The sequence below is a fragment of the Podarcis cretensis genome (assembly GCF_951804945.1).
Source record: "Podarcis cretensis genome assembly, chromosome: 1".
Classification (NCBI taxonomy): Eukaryota; Metazoa; Chordata; class Lepidosauria; order Squamata; family Lacertidae; genus Podarcis; species Podarcis cretensis.
In genome coordinates this window covers 105,340,188-105,362,782 of record NC_137170.1, presented here as the reverse complement: position 1 = coordinate 105,362,782, position 22,595 = coordinate 105,340,188, and the positions used below count along the sequence as shown (strand labels likewise).

At 41.7% G+C, this 22,595-nt stretch overlaps 1 protein-coding gene across 3 annotated transcripts in view; it reads right to left on the bottom strand.

Annotated features, from left to right (window-relative positions):
- Positions 1-616: 616 nt before the first annotated feature.
- The window catches only part of LYPD6 (LY6/PLAUR domain containing 6), a 58,699-nt gene continuing 36,720 nt past the window's right edge, over positions 617-22,595 (bottom strand). For 2 of the 3 annotated variants that reach the window (XM_079995091.1, XM_079995092.1), the window contains exons 2-5: positions 15,379-15,568; positions 10,144-10,242; positions 6,657-6,787; positions 617-5,040 (exon numbers count right to left, since the gene is read on the bottom strand). In XM_079995091.1, coding sequence (XP_079851217.1) covers positions 4,879-5,040; positions 6,657-6,787; positions 10,144-10,242; positions 15,379-15,496 — 510 coding nt within the window. In that variant the 5' untranslated portion in view covers positions 15,497-15,568 and the 3' untranslated portion in view covers positions 617-4,878. The remainder of the gene's footprint in view (positions 5,041-6,656; positions 6,788-10,143; positions 10,243-15,378; positions 15,569-22,595) is intronic. The other variant, XM_079995090.1, reaches the window with a different exon arrangement.

Genomic DNA, 22,595 nt, shown 5'->3' with positions numbered 1-22,595 from the left:
GCGTGGCGCGCGGGGGGGGGGAGTATTGTTGAGTCAAGTTAGCCATATTGATTCATATGCTATTAGTGGGTTTTTGTTGGCTTTTCAGGCCATGTATGTAATAAAGGGGAGGGTAAGGTGTCCTCTTTTATTTGTCCCCATGTCAGTCTGTAGGTTAGCTTTTCTAGTAAGGCTGTTTTCCCATATGATTTGATACCAGTGGTCCATGTTCACTCCTGACAAGTCTCTTCAGTGTCTAGCTATAGTGCTTCTGGCTGCTGTAGTTGGGTGGGTTATGAGCTCTTTATAGTGTGAGTGCACATTATTGTCTTGGAAAATATGCAATAGGGATGGCTCTGGGATGGGTTCCAATATCTGTTTGGATATTTTGCCTATTTCTTGTAAGATTGCTGTCCAGAAAGGTTGGATATGGGGGCATTCCCACCATATGTGGAGGGTATGTGCCTGTAGAGGTATAAATGATTTTAAATAAATAAGCAAACACCAGGTCTTAGTTGCTACTCTATTTGTACAATAAAGAGAAAGCTTGGCACACAACTTTGCTCCTTAGAGCTAAGTAGTACAAAGATCGTCAAAGAGAGTGTGAGGATTATAGATAGAAAAATCATTCAAACATGCCATGTTTAAAACATTATTTATTTATAGAATGTACAAAATTTACAACATTAACAAGTCTGAGCACTATTTACACAGGAATACATCCACAGAAGGTTACAAAAACAGTAGAAAGGACAATAACCAGGAGATTTTGCACAAATATGGCTTCAGATGATCATGCTTTTACTTAGACACATTTCAATATTTTTTTCACAGCGTAAAAATCTAAAATTCAGAATGAAATACAAATGCAGAGATACAAATTTAGTAACACCATCATGCTTAGACTGAAAAATTTTCAAATTAAGATTTCAAAGTGTGGTCCAATTCAATGGTTACAGAGCAGTATAATAAGTTTCCTGAGTGATGTATCACATTATAATAACCACAGCTTTCACAGACAGGACAATTCAGTCATTCTTGCTTGTGAAGAAGTGCTTAACCACATGGTTCAATCGTGCAACAACGAACAACTGACTACCTTTTCAGAGATCACAATGTATGCAACACATCTCTTTGTAAGACACAATGCGAACAATTCTCTTAGTGATTAACATGTAGACCAGCTCTATCACATAGAGACTGTTTAAAATAGCATCCCCATGAGGTGCTCACCACACTCTTAATGTGTAGGATGGCACTCACCTGTTTCATGCTAGCCATTGCCATGAATGGTGCCATATTGGTGCAGAAACTCTCCATATGACCTAGTCACATTACTTCATAGCAGTGGTGTGGCGAGGGCACAAAGGGATGCCATTGCTATCTGCCTCCATATGGTGAGTGCACAAGTGTGGTATGTAGATAACGTCTAAGTGCCTTGTAATCCTTTCACATTTCTATAATATGGAAAGTGCTTTCCAAATTACTGATGCAACATGACTTAAAGAGCATATAAATCGAACATATATTTTGGCACACAGTTTCAGCCCCAGTCATGACTTTGGTAAGTTGAGGGGTACTCTATGAAACAAGCTCAGTAGTACAGAAGATTAAAAGCTGGCTGAAGTGACGTCTTCCTGTCCAATCGCAACCGTTTTAGTGGTATGCCACAACATTGGATGAGCGGTCCCAATTGTCAGTCTTGCATCCCTTTGAACTGCAATTATATTTGAACTAGATTTTACACGGGGCCTCAGGAAAAGGGTATGTCAGATCTGGTGTATGAAATTAGAGGTTACGGATTAAAATGTATATGATGTAAGAAACGAACAAACAAAAAACAAGCCATTGCTTGCAGAGAGAGACATGGCTGGGTTGGATCCCAGGAACAAGAAGAGGGAGGCGAGTTTTACTGCCCCCTACCTCCAAAAAAGCCACTCCTGAGGGTCAAGGTGACTTCTAAAATGGAGTAAATGAGAATTGACCAAAATTGGATGGAGACACCTTGTTTTCAAATATATTCCTTGAAATTTCAATAACCCCTATTTATCCCTGCTGAATAACGTAAGTTAGTCACACAACTAAATGCATCTCATTGCTTTCAATGGGACTTCATGACTAATTTTATCAACATCATGATGTCTTACATTGCCAATGGATCTGACTCCCAACTGATTCCCCCTAGCCATGAAATGCAGTGTACATGGGACTTTGAACCAGGACTGCTGAAAAAAACAGTGAAAATTACTTCCAGGTAGTTCCCTCCAGTTCAGACTCCTGTGTGCGCCTTGATGCATAAATGGATAGTATGGCCTGTTCTTATAATATAAGCAGCAGGTTTACATTTATTTATACACATACATCCCACACACAAAGTCCTGCAATGAATACGAGAGTTCATGTTTTCATAAAGTAGCTGAATTACAAATATTTTAGGATTTGGGTGTGTGTCTACAAACACAGCACAGAATATGAGGCTGGTAGATGCTGGTTTGTTTGCTTTGGACAGAAGTTTTTATGAAGCACTTAGGATTTAGAAAAGGTTTCTTATTGGAGTACATTTGATCACAGTTCCCTATTCCCATTTTCCCCTCCCCGCTCCCCTTGGTTTACAGCAAGAATATGCGTTGTAACTTGGAAAAGTGCCAGGTCCCCGTGGATCAGCATTAGCCAAACATCATAAAAAGCCAAAGACAACTCATAAAAATCACTATAACTCATGATTACACGGCTGTTCATTGTATATAAAATCCCACTGATCCTTTATACTGTCATAAGGCAGTGACACATATTTGAATTAGCTTCAGCTTTACTTCCCTACCCCCACAGCACTAGTCTAAAAAAATTGTCATTGTCACATATAGGCTGAAAACATATATCATAGCAAGTCATGGTTGTTTTGTGGGAACACACCATGATACCCACTTCTCAAGTGGGAGCGACAAACCGTGATGATCCCCAACATATCAACCAAGGTTAGCTGGTGTTTTGCTCCAGTTAGGATTTGATGTTACACCAGAGGACCGTATCTCATTGCCTCCACTCACTAGTGAACAAGAAAGAAGTGGGAGCTACACATTCTGCACTTTCACAGTAAGCAATCAACCATGGTTTGCCATGACATACTAACAGCCCATGCACCGCCCATAGCTGCTTAACAATAGAACACTGTATAACGTGTCACCAATCCTGATCATGTCATAAAAAAATAAATACTGTGATCTAGTATGTAAAATAAACCCTCTGATGTGCCAAAAGTATTGTCTGGATTAGTAAAACACATTTCAGTGGAAGCATTTCCTTAGTGAAAAGAAATTTGTCCACAACGTTCCTCTGTCAAGAAGTTCCGATCCAAACTTGGATTCTCATTAGACATTTTGTAGGTGACCCATGACAGCAGCCTAACAATGCCCAATGTGCAGCTTTTAAGGGGCTCCAATGCACACAACCAGCATCGATCACAGGGACGGATCCACAAAGGAAATGGGGATGTATCTGTAAAGCACATCAAAACTGGGTTTGCAACATGTGCAGTGCCCTCCTGGAAAAGTTTACTCAGAGGAATGTTCCACTGGATGAGAGAGGTGCACACAGAATGTGCAGGACTCTACTCAGAAAGCCCCATTGAGTCCAATGGTCTTCACCCTTGGGGAAGTGTATACAGGACAGCAGTCTTCTTACTCTATTAATTGGTTAAATTAAAAGCCTTTTGAAATACAGGCAGTTCCCCGTTTGCACACTGTTCTGCCCTTTTAGTGATGTCTTTCTGACGTTTCCAGGTTTGGGGCTGTGCATGTGTGTGCTGCCCTAAATGGCCTCAGCCCAGCATACCTGAAGGAGCGTCTCTACTCCCCATCGTTCTGCCTGGACACTGAGGTCCAGCGCTGAGCGCCTTCTGGCAATTCTTTTACTGAGAGAAGCAAAGTTACAGGGAACCAGGCAGAGGGCCTTCTTGGTAGTGGCGCTCGCCCTGTGGAATGCCCTCCCATCAGATGTCAAGGAAATGAACAACTATCTGACTTTTAGAAGGCATCTGAAGGCAGCCCTGTTTAGGGAAGTTTTTAATGTTAGATGTTTTATCATGGTTTTAATATGGCTGGGGAAACCCAGCCAGATGGGCGGGGTATTAATAATAAATTTTCAGACATGCCTAAAACAGGCCTGTATTAAAACAATGACCCAAATTAACTGGGTAACAGATGTGTGAAAGAAAATGCTACTTATTTTTTTAAAAGGAAAACACTGACCCTTCAAAAAGCAGAAGGTGCAGGAACCATCTTGGAAGAGCCATGGACTTCCTTCATCACACATAAGGAAATGCCTCTAAGCTGGTACCTGTTTTCCATAAATGCATGAATCAAGAATACTTTTCCTTCAAGAGGATCTTTTCATTCATATGCCATAACGTATGCAGTTTATTAAAACTAGAATGATCAATCAACTAATATTTCTTTAGTGCTGTCAGCTGATTAATCAAAAAGCCTTTTTTTGCATAGTGGAGTGGCTTCACTGGGGAGCCCTGGTTTTAATTTCTTTACTGTTATGTACAAAACTCTAGATATATTCCCTTCAGAAGTTGAAAGCTACTACTTAGGAAGAAATATACCTTTTCGATCAAGTATTTGCAGTGACCAAAATCTTTTGATTACAAAAGGTTTCCTTCAAATTATTAGAGTTACAACAAAATTCTGTCTTCTTTTTTAAACCAAAGACACAGATTAAAACAAAGGCTTTTTAATCAGCCAAGGCTAAAAGGAATTCAAGACAGCTGACTTTAGAAATGTCACTAAGAAAGAAGGGTTTAAAAACATATATTAAATTAAAGTCATATGTATTCATAAATACTTTCACCCTTGAATGGTTTTCTCAATATGTAAGTGGCACTTTATCCTGGGATGTCTACGTAGCAAAAACTAGCAGGAGACATGCCATTATGACTGGTACACTTTGCAAATGTCTCTGTGTGTGATTTATGGGAGTTGTTGTTGCAAATATGGCATCGCTTGAATTTCTGGGTAACGGCAAGTTACAGATGTTTCCCTCACAACACGAAGTGCAGACCTAGAAAAAGGAAAAAAAGTATTGGTCAAGAGAACTGCTCCATATGTGAAAAGACCTTCGTCATATTGAGACAACTACATGTGACACTCCAAGTTCCAGGTTTTGGGTTTGTTTGTTTGTTTTTAAATGCTAATAGAAATATAAAATAAAATGGAAATTTAGATTACAGAAGTTGCAGGAAAGGGCTAATTTATCTGCCTGTTTCCAGATTCAGGTAGGTAGCCGTGTTGGTCTGATGCAGTCGAAATATATAAAAAAATTAAACAATTGTCCAGTAGCACCTTAGAGACCAGCTAAGTTTGTTCTTGGTATAAGTTTTTGTGTGCACGCACACCACTTTTGGAACTAGGAAGGACTTTAGGATGCCATTTGGATTTATGGCTTGAAGTTTTGTTTTTAAAGAAAAAACAGCCAAGTTTTTAAAAATCCCACTGGATGTACCCAAGCCCTTTCAGGGTGGGAGAAAATTCAGCTGAATGCAATCCCCACTTGCAACTTAAAGTAGGAAGTGCTACCCCTCTAGAAGCTGCTACCATGCCTAAAATAGTTTTTTTTTGGAGCTGAGTTGTATTGTGGTGTGAAATGTAAGGCTAACCAAAACTCACATAATACAAAATTTCTGTATACAGTGGTACCTCTGGTTATGAACGGAATCTGTTCCAGAGGTCCATTCATAACCGGAAACCGGTCATAACCTGGGGCACCATTAGCAAAAGCATGCCTCCCGCTGCGTGTGTCTCTCTGGTGCGCAATTTCCGCTTGCATCCCAGGGCAAAGTTCGCAACTGGGAGCAGCTACTTCCAGGTTACCGGAACTCGTAACCCGCAGTGTGTGCAACCAGAGGCGTTCGCAACTAGAGGTACCGCTGCAGTCTCAAGAAATTAATAACAAAGACAACCTCATCTGTTTCCAGATCATTTCCAAATGAAAAAAAAGGCCAGCTGTTGTGAACTTTGGAGAAAATCACCCAAGAACCCCATGGAAGGTATGTACAATATTTCTGTGTTTTAAAAATGAACCAGTTTTATTCACATGATTACAGGTAACCACTTCCAAAAGTTAACTTACCATCACGTGCATAAAACCATCTTGGTAGCACCCAAACTATAGTTGAGAAACATATGTAGGCAGTGCTTTTTTACTGGGGGGGGGGGGGAGGGGAATGCATACCCCTAAACATTTTGTGAATCTAAGTTTGGCCTCATTGAGGGGCAGGGTTTCAATATGAGTAGGAAAATGAGAATACCCCTTAATTTTTTTTATTTTTTTCTTTTAGGAAAAAAACACTGTATGTAGGATTAGCCTATGGTTCAAGGGGTTTCTATTTCCCCAAACTTCCACTTGATAAATGCTTACTTACAACCATCCAGTTTTAATAGCAAATATGCTTACTTAATTTTGGGGTGCCAACAATCCTCACCTCAGTTCCTCCTTTTATGCAATGCTTAATAAATTGGTGCCTATCTGAATACAAAAACAAAGACACAAAAATAAATCATCCTAACTAAAATGGCCATGTCCCCATTTTGTTGGGTAGATACACACACGTGGTGTGAAAAAGATCTGCTCTGTGTTGGAGTGAGCGTGGAGCAAGGATCGTCCATTTCACTTCTTACCTTCAAACCCTTATGCTGGAGATCTATGCATCCTGTAGACAGGCAATCCTCCAGAGGAACACAGCGCTTGGTAACAGATACACTCTTTCCATTGGCTTCCAGCGTGTGTTGAGTATAGCAATATCGTGTAGCTGCCAGGACAGGGGGAAAAAATGTTTTTGTATTTTTCCTGTTTGTAAGAGGTTTCATAGGGCTTTTTTGTTTGGAGAAAAGGCAAGCGAGAGGTTACATGGTAGAAGTTTATAAAATTATACGTGGCATGGAGAAAGTGGAAATAAAAAGGGTTTTCCCCCTCTTTCATAACACTAGAAATGGAGTGCAAAATGTAAATCTTGGGAAGCTTCCAAGAGAACTTCTGCCTTCATCTATTTTGCACATCTCCTTTACACATTTTCATAAACCGAACCTTTCTTTTAAAAACAAAAGCCTCTAGACTGTGCAGTCCAATGCCTCAAAGCTTGCTATCCTGAAGCCATTTACTCATTAACAGCATCCCATTATTCTGTAATCTCTCTCAATGTCTTTGGGGATTTCACATTCTCTAAGAAGTAAGTGAACCTGATTCTGGCTAGCACTAATATCTAGCTAGCATGTACATCATTTGCCGTGTATTTTGATAGTTCAGCTAATGTAGTCATAAGACTATGAGAATAAAAAGGTTATCCAAAAGCTGTGAGTCTAAGCAGCTTGTGGAGCCTTTGCGGCAAAGTTAAAAGATGGATTAGATTTTCCACCCAGTCGATTCCAGCCTCCAAATCCCATATTTTGCAGATGTATAGCAATCCCACTGAGAGGAGATGTAAAAGGCTCCCGCTATCTTTCAAAGTAGATAACACAAAAGAGCTTTAATAGAAGCCTAACTATGGCAAGTGCATCTCAGCTAAATCATCAAAAGCAGGTAGCTTATGAGCTACACTAATGAATTCACGGGAGTAATGGAAACATGAGTCCAAAAATGTAAGCTGTTGTGCAGCCTAATTAGCCACTCTCCCTTTAATACCCCAAATCATGTCTCTTTGAAGCTGGGAAATATTTTCAGAAGTCGGTGCTGCTGCTCACTTTATGTTTTATTGAGCAGCTCATTGTAATACAGCTTTGGGGAGTGTGGCTGCTCCCACAAATCGTTATTCTGCCCCCAAATAGAAAGTTCATGTAAATTGGCTGGAATCTAAGGTATTAATAATAATAGTAATAAATTAAATTTCTATACCACCCTTCGTCTGAGGATCACAGGGCAGTTTACGATATAAAAACACAAAAATATATAACATACCGCACGTCCCCCCAAATAATCCCCCTCCCGCCAGTTTAAAAGGCCATAGATTGTTTAATAAGCCAAATTCCTGGGAAAAAAGGAATGCTTTTGAACGGCACCTAGATACCAGGCAAGCCTCCCTGGTGAGAACATTCCACAAATGGAGAGCCACCACAGAAAAGGCCTGCTCTTGTGTATCCGCAGGGTATTCATTTTAGAAGAGCTTGAGAAAGAGGACACCAGTCCTTCAACTCCCTATAAAATGCATTTACCCACTTCAACCCACTTTGCCATCTTGCTCTGCTCAGAAAAGTGTGCTGAGTGCTTAGAAAATCCAGTTTCATTCCTCATGGGCAGCATCATTTTCAAGCAACCTGGCAGAGCATAGTATACCCCCAGCATCCTTCTCCCATAGCGGGAGCAAAACATGGTGTCTGCCTTCCCTTCCTTCCTTCAAACTAGTTTTCCACTGCATTGGCTTCCTTCCAACTAGTTGCCACACTCTGAGCAGGACTAGAATAAAAATATCGGAACTGGGCTGTTTTAATTGTTCTGTGTCTACCAGCTTCATATTTTATGAGGTAACCCTAGCGTCTATATTCACTTGAATTAAAATGCTTCCACAAATTTGCTGCTTCCCTATAGTCTCGTCATTGGGAACAGAACGACAACACCGTCTGTGGTCATCAAATCTATCCCAGCAGATTAAATGGTAAGGCCAGACCATGTGGAAGTTCTACACCGATCTAGAAGGGACTGCAGATGTTGCTGCCAGCCTCCAAAGCACTGAAGTCTGAAATAAGACTGAGGAGAAAGCTTGCCTCCATATTTGTTTATAAAAGATAGGCTGGTGGATGTGAATGTGGGAGGGAGTTGCTTGAAAGTGAAGAAAGGTTTTGGGGTGAAGGGTCTGAATGGATGAGAGGGAAGGCAGAGGAACAGTGGATGCACAGAGTGTTTGAGAGTGGACTCAAGTTGAAAGAGATGGGTAAGAATACACAGGGGATGAGAGGAATCCTACAGGAAGCAGAGAAAGGGGCTTCTAGAATGGCTATTTGCAAATTGTTTGTAATGTGCAATCAGTGGGATTATTTTGCTTTTTTGTTTGCTGGTATTTAGTTAATATTGTCTTGGAATACTGTATGTGAAATGTATTCTTGAATTGTTCTAACACTGGAACCTCTGCTTTCGAACATAATCTGTTCCAGAAGACCGTTCGACTTCTGAAACATTCGAAAACCGAGGATCAATGGGCAGTCCGCAAAATCCATTGGAAAAATGGAAAAACATGCAGCGGAAGCCGTTTGACTTCTGAGGCGTGCTCGAAAAAGGAACCAATTCCTTCCGGGTTTTTGGTGTTCTGGTTCCAAATCATTCTGCTTCCGAGATGCTCGAAAACTGAGGTTCCACTGTACTTTGAAATGTTATGGGATGGCAATTGTGACTGTTGTACATTTAAGGTGTAAACCATCTAGGGTACAGTATACAAATTAAATATGAAATTGGGTTGGTTTGTTTGTGTTTATGTACGTAGCCTTCCCATAACAGGAGTTCTCTGGAAAAAAGCAAGCCAACATAACGTAATAAAAACTATTTGAAATTAAAGTAAAACTGAGACACAAGAGGCCCAGATTATGAGTTATTTAAAAGGCCTCGAAGCTGCTTCCTTCTCCATAGTGCAGGGGTCAGGTAGTCTGTGGTAGTAGGGCACCTTGAGCAAGCCCAAAATTGGGTGCCCCCAAATGAACCTTCTCAATGATAGGTCTTCTCTACTTTGTACCCCCTCAGCTAAATCTAGCACTGCAGGGGTAGGAACCTCTGGACTGTGGGCCTAATCAGGCCATGCCTCCTGCCCCACACCTCATTTCATAAAGAATGTCAGGCATGGGACAGGTAAGGACGTGGTTCAGCCAAGTGGGAACTGCTGATCAGCTGATTGTCAGACACAGCCAATCAGCTGATCTGTGAAGCCTTGCACAGTGTTCTCAAAGAAATGAACTGATGGTTAGGTCTGTGCATGATGCCTATGCCTGCTGCAGGCAAAACCAGCTCACCTGAAATCATGATGCAGAGTGATTCACAGGTGGGCAATATTCTGTCCTCAGTACAATTCCTTAGAGGTGGCAGGAAGGCCTATATCTGCTAGAAGAATCTGTGTAGCAAGTTTCAACCACATCTAAGACGAACGCACATTCTGAAAACACCTTCACTGCAAACACACAGCTCATTTACCTCTTGGGCAATAGATATCTGGAGCCCACTGGTTGCAGTCATAGTTGTCGACTGCTTCTTCACAGGTGAAACACTTGAATCCCCCAGGATATGGAGTAGCTGGGAAACAAAAACAAAAAAAGCCACAGCTACATTAACATCATCAATCCATTTGGAACATTGTTTAAGGGGTGGGTGAGAATAGAAACAAACGGTGCTAAATGTTTGTACAAGATTTACACAAAAGTTGAACATTATCGGTGATGTGATGTGGAGTTCCATGTTTCTTCCTTGCCGTTTAACCTCAGAAAAACCTTCAGATGAAAAACAATGTCAAGCCAAAACAAGAACAGTACTTTCTTGGCTGAAGAAAAAGAAGCCCTGGCTACCCCTGCCATATATTATTTTCAGTTGGAACTCAGTTCCGGCACCTCTCAGGTGGACGCCATTGCCATCAGAAGAGACCGAGGAAGGTGTTCATGGTGAATTTTGGCACCTCTTTTTTTAGAAAAATAACATAGTGCCTTCTTGTCTGCCCCAGACAGCAAGGGCCATGGGCATGATGGAAGCCGCAGATCAACCCATAGAAGCTGCACTGTGCTGCTATTCCTGCTCTGGGGATTGAGCCTCCAAGAACCAGTTTGTATAGTAACTGAAAGGGCTGCTCTTTCGGGGTATGGCTCCAGATCTGCCATTTCAGGCACTATCCAAATCAAGGTAGAATTTGTATTGAACAGAAGCGCAGCAGCACCTGTTCGAAAAGTGCCCAACAAGAATAGAAGGGGAAAGAGAAAAACTGAACAGGAGAAAAACAAACGTAACAGATCATGTGTACCCCAAAATGCTTCCCCACTCATTTGTGGTATTTTATAGCACTCTTTGAAATTTTCAAACCTACTGCAAAGCAAGAGAAAAGCAGCTTGGATATACAACTACATGAGCAACTATAGGAGAAACATTAAATAGATCCCCAGCTGTGTGCCTGATTTTCCTGCAGACCTTCCTTGCCCCAAATAAGCTATATTAAGTGGAACAGCTGATTGAAGGCTGGTTAGATGTCATTCTGCGAGAGGCAATTGCCCTGCTTCTTTCTCCAGCAAGGCAGTTCCATGGGTGGAATTCCACTCAAGGCATGCGTCAATCTAACCTTTTGGATTCAGAAGCCTTTCAAGTAGCCAACAACATGATGGACATAATGTTAAGAAAGGTCTACTGAAAGGGAGGGGGAAGCAGCAATCCAAATACCCCTCCTCAATGCAGCAAACTTGAAGAGCCACCGGATTAGGCAATAGAGCAGGGGGCAGCTGAAAAGTGAGAAATGGACCGACAGCAAGTACCAATCTGCAGGATCAGTAGATACTGTTCCTGACTCTAATCAATCCATCCCTGTATTCAGAAAGTGACATTTTATTCTCTCTGCATATCTGCACTACAGACCAGCAGCACAAGCCCATGCATGTCTACCATGAAGTGCCACTGAATTCAAGGAGGCTGACTTCCCAAGTAAATGTATATAGACTGTAGCCTTAAACTGGTTCAATAGTAATTTCCTGTCTCTGGGAATCGTGGAAACTGCAGCTCAGGTGGGACTGGGGGAGTGTGCACGCTAGGGAGCTCTAGCAGAAAACTATCAACACCTTCACCATCTCCCGTTAAGAAGTGCCCTGATGGATCAGTCAACAACTAATCTAGTCTGGCATTCAGTTCTCAGAGTGCCAGAATTCTTTGAGGAAAATCAATAAACAACTTAAAACAGATATAAAAGATAATGTACATTTGCAACTAAACCCTAATGATGCATCTACAGTGACCCCTCTACATTAATTTAGCCAGTTAATTGAGAGAAATAAATAGCATTCAAAAGGGATGGGGGAGATAAATGTCATAGTCTCACGTTTGTCATAGCCAATAGAGATTTGGGGACTAGGCTACAGGGACGAAACTGATGTGCAGATGTGGGAGCTACGTTTGCTTTCAAGAAAGAGGTAGAAAAATGCAAAATTTGCTTCTCAAACAACTTGAGCAACACAAAGCATCATAGTTAATCTCTGCTTTTCAGGAACACTGTTCACTACGCAGCCACCGGCAGATTATGTCTCCCCAAACCCAAACCTCTGAAAAGCCTAAATGGAAACATATAGACTTTTGCTACTGTGTTCTCTAGAAGCCATCACAAAAGTGATTGCTTTCTTCCTCCTGGGAAAAATGAAAACCTGTTACAGTGATTGTAACATTGGCAAGCAGCCTATATCAACTCAATATATCATACTACCATTGCTGGCTTACAGAATGTGCCTTGGGCCTTGGAACGCAAACACTCCTACAGTTCCGTTCTGTGTTCTGAGAATGAACTAGTATCTTACGAAAGAAAGGAACGAAGTCTTTCTATGTTACACAAAGCCTAGAAAAAATTCCTTGACGCCTACATTCTCCAGTACCCATAAATCTGGTGCTAAGGCTCAGAATTTTAGTGCCAGTATAGTAAAAACAAACAAACACCCTTTTCAAAAACTGGCTTTGCATAATGTGATGTGCATGCAGGCACAGGTAATCTACTGTGACCGAACTTTCACAATATGGGGAAAATACCGCCACACTTTGCAAAGTTGTTGTAAGTATTTTACAAGCAGTATACTATTCATGCAATGGGAGCTCATTCAGATCTGGATTTCTCAAGTGCCCATGAAGGCCAAACAAGCTCCTGTTTTCCAAGATGTCACAAGTTAATTGTAGGATGTACATGCTAGCCAGGCCTTGGTCACAGGGATTGCAACAAAGCTAGCTGCTTTGGGCTATAGCAAGGATAACCAGAGTGGATCGTGCATCCTTTGTGGATACATAAGGGGACAATGTTATGGGGCATTCCAAAGGGACCCAAGGTCCAGGTTTTGTGCATCGGCCTCTGAATCATCTGCCCTTATTATCTTAAAAACACACAAAGAGACAAATTTTTGTGAAAACTTTGCTTAAACAGGGTGGCTTTCCTTCTAAACATCAGACTCCTTTTGCATCTATATAACAAATGAGTGCATGCAGTTTTTATGTATATTTGTGCCATGGGCCTGGGTCTTTTAAAGCACCTACCAACCCCTGGAATGCAGAAACCCTGTTCATGGGACCTGGACCAATATCACAGATTCCACAGTCTTCAACTCTTCCTATAATACTTGAATTAAGCATGTTAAGAGAGCAGAGCTCAAGCAGAAGGGCAGCATTGCTCCTCTCCTGCGTTCAGAGGGAAGATACTGCTCAGCATTGTGACTCCTTGATGTTATACCTCCAGTCTGTAGGCAAGAGACACATAGATGCAAAGCTAAGAAGGGCTGCAAGAAAAAACCTCCAGGAGGTGCCTGGTAATTTCTTTGCTTCTGCTCCCCCCCCCCCCCCGCCCTTGTACTGAAAGGAAGCTTCAAAAAGCAGTAGCCACAGCTGTGAGCGAGATTTGTTTGGCTCACGATCTAAGAAGTAAATAAGCCTGATAGACTGTGCCCTAAGAGGACTATTCTAAAGGAAATCAAAAGCAACTGCCCAGTGCCCAGAATTTGCCTGTAACTATATCTTGCAATTCACTCTCTTGGTCAACAGGAAAGCACCTAGCGATGCCAAATTGAAAGAAAATAGCAGAAATCAACTCCCCACCCCACCTTTGTGCCTTTGTTTAAAAACAAAATTGAAGCTGCAAGTAAAAAAAGGGTGGAAAGACACGAGAAAGGTTGCTTATAATTGTGCAACCATCATTTTTAAAACCACCTGTGAAAATGTAAGCCTGCCTTAAAATGTGTGTGCTTGTTGGCTTTATGATACTTACAGAACACCTACCTGCAAAAAAAAAAAAAAAGTGGCATACAACAGAATGCAGAACGAACACAAACAATAAGGTGCTATAAATGCAATTTAATACGAACTAGAACAGAGATATTACCTAAATAAGATGTGGCTAGGCTGCCAACTAAGGAATGTTTGGGAAAGGTTTGCTCGTGCCAACTGGGAGAGCTCAGGAAGAAGCAACACGACCAGAGAAGGCAAGGAGGGTGGAAAGACACCACAGAGGACAGTAAGATTGCATGCAACATATGTAATGTGTACAAGGCCATTTGCTTTTTCTGTCCCGCCTGCATGCAGTAGCTCATTTTGCTCCTTTTCAATGATTCTGTGACAACTTGCATGCTCACTCTGGATTAAAAATATGAATAAGGTTTGCCATTTATCTCCCCCCCCCCACAGGCCAAGAAAGAAACACACCTGACAAGCAGAAATGCACAACATTGAATTCCTACCATGGTTTATGATTCTGGCTTGTTTAGACTAATCAGAGTTCCCAGTAAACTCCAGTTTTAAATCAAGAAGCAGGTATTTCCAAACTTTGGCTTGTGGGTGGCCATGCCCAAGGAGGAGACTGGAGCTTGCTGAACCAGGCCATTAAGGGGAGGGGGAAAGTGGGAGATTGTTAGATATGCTTTACCATTCCAGAAAACACTTTCCCCTCATTATTTACAAGATCTATGCAATTGCTGCTATTTGCATTAGTAGCAACCTTGTTCTCAGGAGCTATTTTGGATTCATAGGGTCTGTTTCACTGGATGGAGGGCAGAACGGAGACATTAAGCATTTTATTTGTTCCTATGAGCCACTTCAGTGCCAGCAGATATAGTAAAATACTGTATGGCGTTTCTGGAAGCATTTTTGGCTTTAGCTTTTTTTTACAGTTCTGTTTTCTTTTACTGTTTACAGTGGAGAGAAATGGGAAGGCTCAGACTCAGGAGACGCAGCACCACATGGAGATCTGTGGAGCAACCCTTTTGTTCAATAACTGAAATGACTTAATCAATGGTTGGGGGGATGTTTATGGCTTTATTCTTTTTAGTGTTGACATCCAAAAATGAAAAAAAAAAATGCTCTTTGTAAAGAGCTTATGCTCTTTGAAATGTTAGCTTCCTCTCTCTTTTTCATATTCCTTGAGTGGACATCTTAATACATGGGTAGGCAAACTAAGGCCTGGGGGCCGGATCCAGCCCAATCGCCTTCTCAATCCAGCCAAGACAGTCCGGGAACCAGCGTGTTTTTACATGAGTGGAATGTGTCTTTTTATTTTAAATGCATCTCTGGGTTATCTGTGGGGCATATGAATTTGTTCATTTTTTTCCTTCAAAATATAGTCCGGCACCCCACAAGGTCTGAGGGACAGTGGACCAGCCCCCTGCTGAAAAATTTTGCTGACCCTTGTCTTAATATAATAAGCTGCTCCTTGAGACTTACTTGAAGGATGAAGGTAGACAATATCTTTCACTGTGAACTCCCGGGCTTGAATTCCATTCAGGTAATCAGCAATGAAACGGATGAGCAGGACCCAGGCCAGCACAGGCCAAGATGCCATTGCAGAGGGGGAGCCTCAAACATGCGGATTTCTTGGGAGTTCGTTCTCCTTGTATCTGGAAGAGATGTGCACCTGGAGGGACAGAAAAAAAGAAAGCACACAACACTGGTCAGTCAGTAAACTCAATTAAACTATTCCCAGCAGCGGCAGACTCTGATCATCTTTCATAATATGGCACCCTGTCCGAGCTCCAAATTTGGCACCCCAAAATGGATTTCTTTTGCACCCCCTCAACTTGGTTGGAGGGGAGTGCCCATGCCACCCTAAATCCACTGCTATTCCCAAGCAATGAGTACAGAACGCAAAGAATTTGGGATCTCTGCCATACCTTATACTCCAAAACTGGATTGCCAAAACACATTATGGCCCAACCTCTTACTTTCAAAAAAAGGTAAAGAGGCAGCACATGCTTTCCCAGATCTTATCTCTTGCATCTCCAGTTAACAAATCTTGGGTAGCAAAGCTAGAAGAGGCTTTCAGTCCTCATCTGCTTACTCAGAATGGGCAGAAACAGTACAGGAAGTAACGGAACCAGTGGTCTGATTCAAGATACCATAAAAGTTGTTTCCCCTGTGCACATCATCATGCATAGGCCCACATATTTTATGACTGTGCAGGTTTATTTTACTATATGCACAGCCAACGCATGCACCCATCTACACCCAACTAAAGGAAATCTTGCATATAAAAGATTCCTTTGCAGAAGGTACATTTCAGAGGTTATCTGGATTTCAATCAAGTCGGTACATTTTTATTTCATTAGAATAAGACCAGTACAACTATCTCTGTTCTCTTCATGCAATTATAAAAAACAACAACTATGTACCATAATGCTTGAAGCACCAACCTGAGTCAGGGCTTGGAACTGAACTGACGCCAAAAGTCTTTGGCACCGGAAAAGTGGCACAAAGGTGTAAGTTTAGAACACTTGGTAAAAACCCACACAGCCACTTATTTATTATACAAGGCCCTACAGTCCACCGAGGGCTATCCCCTTTAATATGCCAGCTACAATTTATTTTTAATCAGAAGAGATTGTTACAGTGAGATCCTATCATGAGATTCTTGGGCAGTTGCCAATGAAATCAAGAAAACCATTGTTCACAGAATGTGGTCTCAGCCACAGTAAAATGTGTGCCTTATGAAACTGTAAGGATCATCACACCAAGATACTTGATGTGTTGTCGTGTAATGTGCTGTAATGTAATACATTTTTTTTTTTACACTAAGATCTGTGCCCCTTCAGGCCCTCTCGTCAAAACTACCAGCATGCTCTTTCTAAGCAGTTATGTCCAAGTCCATAATCCAATTCACCTGGCAAATTCTGCAGCGTAGCCAGTCTTTCAGACTGAGATAAACAGATCCATCCTTTCCCCTTGAGACAACAAAGTAATTACGGGAGCAGTAATTAAAGGAGAATAAGTTGCTTGAAGAGGTGCCACACAAATGATGGCATCTAGCTAGACCCACTTGTTGGACAACTTTTTTTTTGTAAACAAAAGAAGAAGATGATCTAGCTTATCCAACAAATGGTGCCAACAGACATAATGGGAAGAAAATATAAAGCAGCAATTGTTTAGACTATCTGAAGCAGGCAATTTTACCAAAGTCTTTCCATCCCCATTTACACTCCTAAGAAGACACACAGAGTGGCCTCCTAAAATCACCCCACCAAGTTGAACATGAAAGCTATGAGAGATAGGGAACAATTATTATATTATTATTATTATTTAAAGAGAGAGAGCAGAATATATACATTCTCCCCTCCCACACACACAATCTTTAAAGCAACCTATTCATTATAATACTTTTATCCTTGCTCTAATACTACAGCTGCTCTCTTTGACATTCTTTTCTGGAGCCATATAAAGAATTTAATTCTATTCTACATCTATCGTCTCTTCCAAGGGTTTCAGTAGGGGGCAACCAAGGAACCTGGAACCCCAGACCTTCTAGGATTGCTCCCAAATCTCTTGCCCCATCCTTTTCTCAAAGCTTTAAAAAGAAAAATTCTTGCAGGATGTGTTATAACACAGAGTGCCATTGACACCCCAGCCACTCACTACCTTAATTTGCCCAGAGGCACTGTGTCTTTTCATGCCAATCTGTGTCAGGAGCTTGAGTCCAAAGTTCTTTAAGTACCTTGCAGCACTCCTTGTCTCTTGCATTGAAGAGAACATGGAGTAGATTATATGGGGTAAAATGGCCATAGTTATGTTTACACCTCCAAATCCCATTCAAATAACACATCCCACCCTCTTCTGGAGGGATGAATGGAACTGCACCTGATGAAGCCACGGGCAAAGCCACACTGATGGGAGAGGCTTCCCACTCACATGTGCATCAAGGGAGGAAAGGGTAGTGGACAACCCCACACGCTTCTCACTTCGTATGCAAGAAGGCACTGTTCCCCCTTCCGCTCATATTCACTGCACATAGCACTGTTTCATTGACATTACTTTATTCCACTCCATTCATTATAATGCAAATGCAGTGCAAAGGAAGTGGGGGAATGCCATCAATTATGTATCGGTTGTGGACTGAAAGCAACGACAGCAAATACCAATCATATTCACTGAGTTGGCTTCCATTCTGGACACATGATGAATAAGCCAACATTGGCCACTTCTGCTTGCTCCCATTTTCCTTGGACTTCTCCAATAGCCCTACTTCTCACCCATACAGGTCTGAGGGAAAAAGTGAATATGGCTAATATGAGAGCTTTATCAACAAATACAGAAGCCTGATCAGTTCTCTCTCTCTCTCTCTCTGCCAGGAGAACTTGGCTGTTCTGGAGGGTTGGCAAGCAGATCTCCAGCACCCTCCTACCTACCTGGCAGCGATCACATTCTTCTCCCTGCTCCTCAACAGAAAGTGAATGGCCTCCTTATATTCTTCTAAAAGCCTCATCCTTCCAATCCATAATGCTAGTAAGAAATGTTGCGACAGAGCTGGTGCCAGCCTTTAGGGCAGACATGCAGCTGGCTCCTGTTTTCAGACATCAGTCCAATGGAGAACAGGGCACTGAAAGAAGTGCTAGCAGAACTAAAGCCATCTCCCTTCTCTTAAAAGGGTTGAAACATTACATCAAAAGCTTCTCAAAGATGCAAAATTCAGGATAGAAATCAATGACCAGGAAAAGCAAATAAATGAGGTTATCAGCCAGGCCCAAAGACTTCACTGAAGAGCCATGTTTTAACTCGGCATCTGAAGGACATGAAATAAAAGGCCCTGCTTCTTTTCGATACCTGCCAATCTTCACACGACTTCATGTAATAGGGCCTCAGATGTTAGAACAAAGTACAAAAGGGGGCACACACAGGGAATGGCCCTGCATAAACATAATGGAAGGATGTGTTGGTATCCTTGTGGCAGGCCTGAATGCTAGAAATGGTTGCTGGTGGTTCTCCAAGTTTTTGTTATTATTTGTTGAATTTATATACCGCCCTATACCCGGAGGTTGAGTTCCAGTGAGGTTCTAGTATTACAGAGTTAGGAAAACTGTGGCCCTACAGATGTTGAGACTCCATTTACTAATGACTGGTCAGGCTGGCTGGGGCTGAAGGGAACTAGAATCCCAACACTGCCCGGCAGACACCAAATTTGCCATCCCAGATCAAAATAAACCAACACCAGAAAATATAGAAGATGATTTATTTATCCCAGTAACATACTGCAAAGGCCGATGCACAGTTCCAGACTTGGGAGTTTTGTCCTGTCATCGCCAAAAAAAACCCAGCCATTTGTACAGTATCTTGTATGTTACATAATAAGAAATACAGGGGATGTGTTCTTTATTTATTCCTCCACTCATTCTGTAAGCTGCCTGCTGTAACAATAGTTCTCTGGGTGGCAAACAAATGACCACAGTGCAAATGAACAATTGTATTAGGCAAGAAATTACAGGGTGCAGTGCAAGAGTCACCACAGCTGTTATCACAAGAGTTAATGCTAATGCAATTAGTCCAGGTTCAAGGAAGGATGCCCAATCCAATGCAATCTGCTGCTCTGTGAGTGCGTATGTCATCATGGTTTCTCCAGCCCAGAATAACCAGTAAAATGACTATGACTGGAAACATGGCCACCAAGTCCCTCTTTACAGCTGTGCCCTAGGAAGCTTGAAAGTGCACGAGGCAGAAACTGGAGAGATAAAAGGCAGATCAAAAGAGCAAGCTACAAACTCTCGAGGGATAGAGTAGGGAGCTGTGAATACACTAAAATTGCCCTCGGGCAGAGCTGTTCTAACATACTGCATGCATATTACCACCAGCTCCCCGGGCCAAGCAGACAAGTCATCTGGGTCTTAGTCACAGCTGCTTTCATAGTGAAAGCACATTTACATACTTAACTATGGAGGGTTATCTATTTGCAATTCATATTTGCAAGAGGGTTCCTTTTATGAAGTAAACAAAGCAAGAACTGGAAGGGGGGGGAGAGAGAGAAACCAAGGGGTTAGTAGATGCCAGTTATTCACTGCATGTGATTCAGATATTTTGTTGACTTAAAGCATTGTGGGGGAAAGCATGTCCTCTTATGCAGTGCCAACACAACAAAAACAGAAAACTAAGAAAAACAAACAAAAATTATAACCAGTTTTTGAGTAACAGTGCTGGCTGAAGCATTTTTTAACCAAGAAGATAGAGCACCAAAAAATAGTACAGTATGTGGAAAGCCTACCACATCCTTAATGATCATAGACCAACTTCAAATCAATCGTTAAAAAGAAATTTAAAATCTGAGACTGTGTTTCAAAGGAAGCCCAACCTAGCCAAATGTCAGAGGAAAGAGGTGGATTTTCCAGAATTCTGAGCGTTTAAATTCTTCTATCTGTCCAATCCCCTAATATAATGCTTCTCGCAGTCAACCTTGAAATTTCCACCAAAGGGGCATTGCCCTAGGGCATTCTCAACCTGGTGCCTGACAGGGGTTTGGGGCTCCAACTCCTATCAAATGCACAGATCTTTGTAAATCTACTGTCCCCTGGATTCACTCTCACTTACTGCGTCCCCTTCCCTTATGTTACACCTATTCTGTTTTTAAAAGCTTGCGTTCCGATTGTCATCTGTCACCCTGTAGTATTCTCTCTGTGTCTCATTTCCTTTTCTGACAACTTCTTGATCCTCTCAAACCTGTTTTTCACTCTTTTCAATCAAATGAGACTGCTGGAGTTTGAATTTCTGAACATCCCTTGTTTTCCACTGCCATATATCCATATTCTTGACAAGTCCTCTCCTTTTCAATTGATTGATACAGCTAGAAACACTACTCTCTCCACAAGCACTGCTCTTTTTCCTCTGAAGCCTCTACCATCATCTAAAATGCTGCTTATTGACCCATTATTTTCTACTCATTTCTCAGTTCACTCTCTTCTTCACTGACTTTTTTCTCCTAGCATCACTTACCTTTGGAACATGGCTACTGTATATCCACCTTGTCTTCTCCCTCTATTGGTACCAATCGATTCCCTCCTTCTCTTGCTGTTTCCTACCACCCAACATCAAACCCTTTCTTCCTCTATCATTTCAATCAAGCACCTCCCCAATACACATTTTTAATTCTCACTTTTCCTGATTGATTCATCCTTTTCTTCTTCTTCCCTACTACGTCTTGTCCTTGAAAATATTATAAGCCTCTAGGAAGAGTCCATGTTGCTTAAAAAAACACACCAACCTAGTCTTGAAGGATTTCAGGCACATTGAAATGAAAGTGTATTACTGACTGTGACCAGAGATATCAAACTATCCTTCCAAAGATCGCATGGTCAACCCATAGTGGAGATCCAGGGATCCGGCTTTTCCTTGTAATATATGAACTCACCCACCAAAGTAACCCAGACCCTACACTATATTACTTATTGTTATGTACAGCAGGAGCAGGAAACCTCTGGCCTTACAAATATGGTTGCCCTACAACTCTCATCGCAACCATTATCCCTAAATGCTAGGACTGATGAGAGTTGGGAGTTCAATAACATCTGGAGGGCCACAGGTTAGCTATTCCTGATGTTCAGCATCGCTAATGGTGACTTTGTAGCTGGAGAGGAAAGGAAGGTCATCAAGCTCTCTATACAGAGAGGCAAAGTGCTTATGTTCAAATATCTAACAAATTAGTCCACGCCACCCAAATTATTGTATAATTTACGCAGAGAACTGGGCCACACTAAAGTGTGCCAAATAATGGTATCTCGAAAACAAATATATTCAGTTATAGACTTTCCCTGACTCATAAGATTGGGCCTGTTTTATGTGTTTGAATCCCCCCAAAACCTGTTTTATTTGTTTTTATATACTTCTATATTACTTTTTCCTTGCTTCGTGCCATTTTTAAAAATTATTTTTGTTTTACACTGTACACTGCTTAGAGAGTTGTAAAATATCAAGTGGTTTATAACTGTTTCAAAAAGCAATCGATCCTTAATCAAGAAAGGGAGCTATAGGGGTAATTATCAGTACAGCAACAGTAGGTTTTTAAAGGAAAACAAAAAATGCCGCACAATGCTTAGTTCCTTCAGCCTGCATGCAAACTGTTCCTAACATTCTGGCATGAAATCCCGGCTAACTTGAAATTCCCTCATCCTCACCCAGCTTGCAGCAAGCAGCAACACATCTTCCCCAACGTTAGGCAGGCCTGTTCCCCCTCCCTTGGCCTTTTGCTCCGAAAATGGAGCTACTGAAGTCACCCAGCAAATTCGCCAAGCAGCAACATAATTGACCATTTGTCAGATCTGATTAAGATGGCGACATGTTGTCTTTGCTATCACCAGCTCAGGAAACAATAGAAGGCTGGGGATAATAAACTGCAGAAGAGACTTCCTTCATGTGCTGCAGTAACAACATCAACTGTAATGAAACTTTTAATCCCTCTTGAATGCTGGACAGGACTTGCAGTGTCTCGTGGCACCCCGTCAGACCCATTCCCAGAACTGGCCTTTGATTTGTTACCCTCAGATGGTCCTTTGCTAAGAGTCTGGTCCACAACGCATTTGCAGAAATGGGAACGTTCCAGGGCATAGCATCTTCAAACAGCCTCCTGGGCAGCAGCACCTCCAAATATTTTAAAAAATATTTTTTTGTTTGGTTTGAAGATTCATTACAGGGGG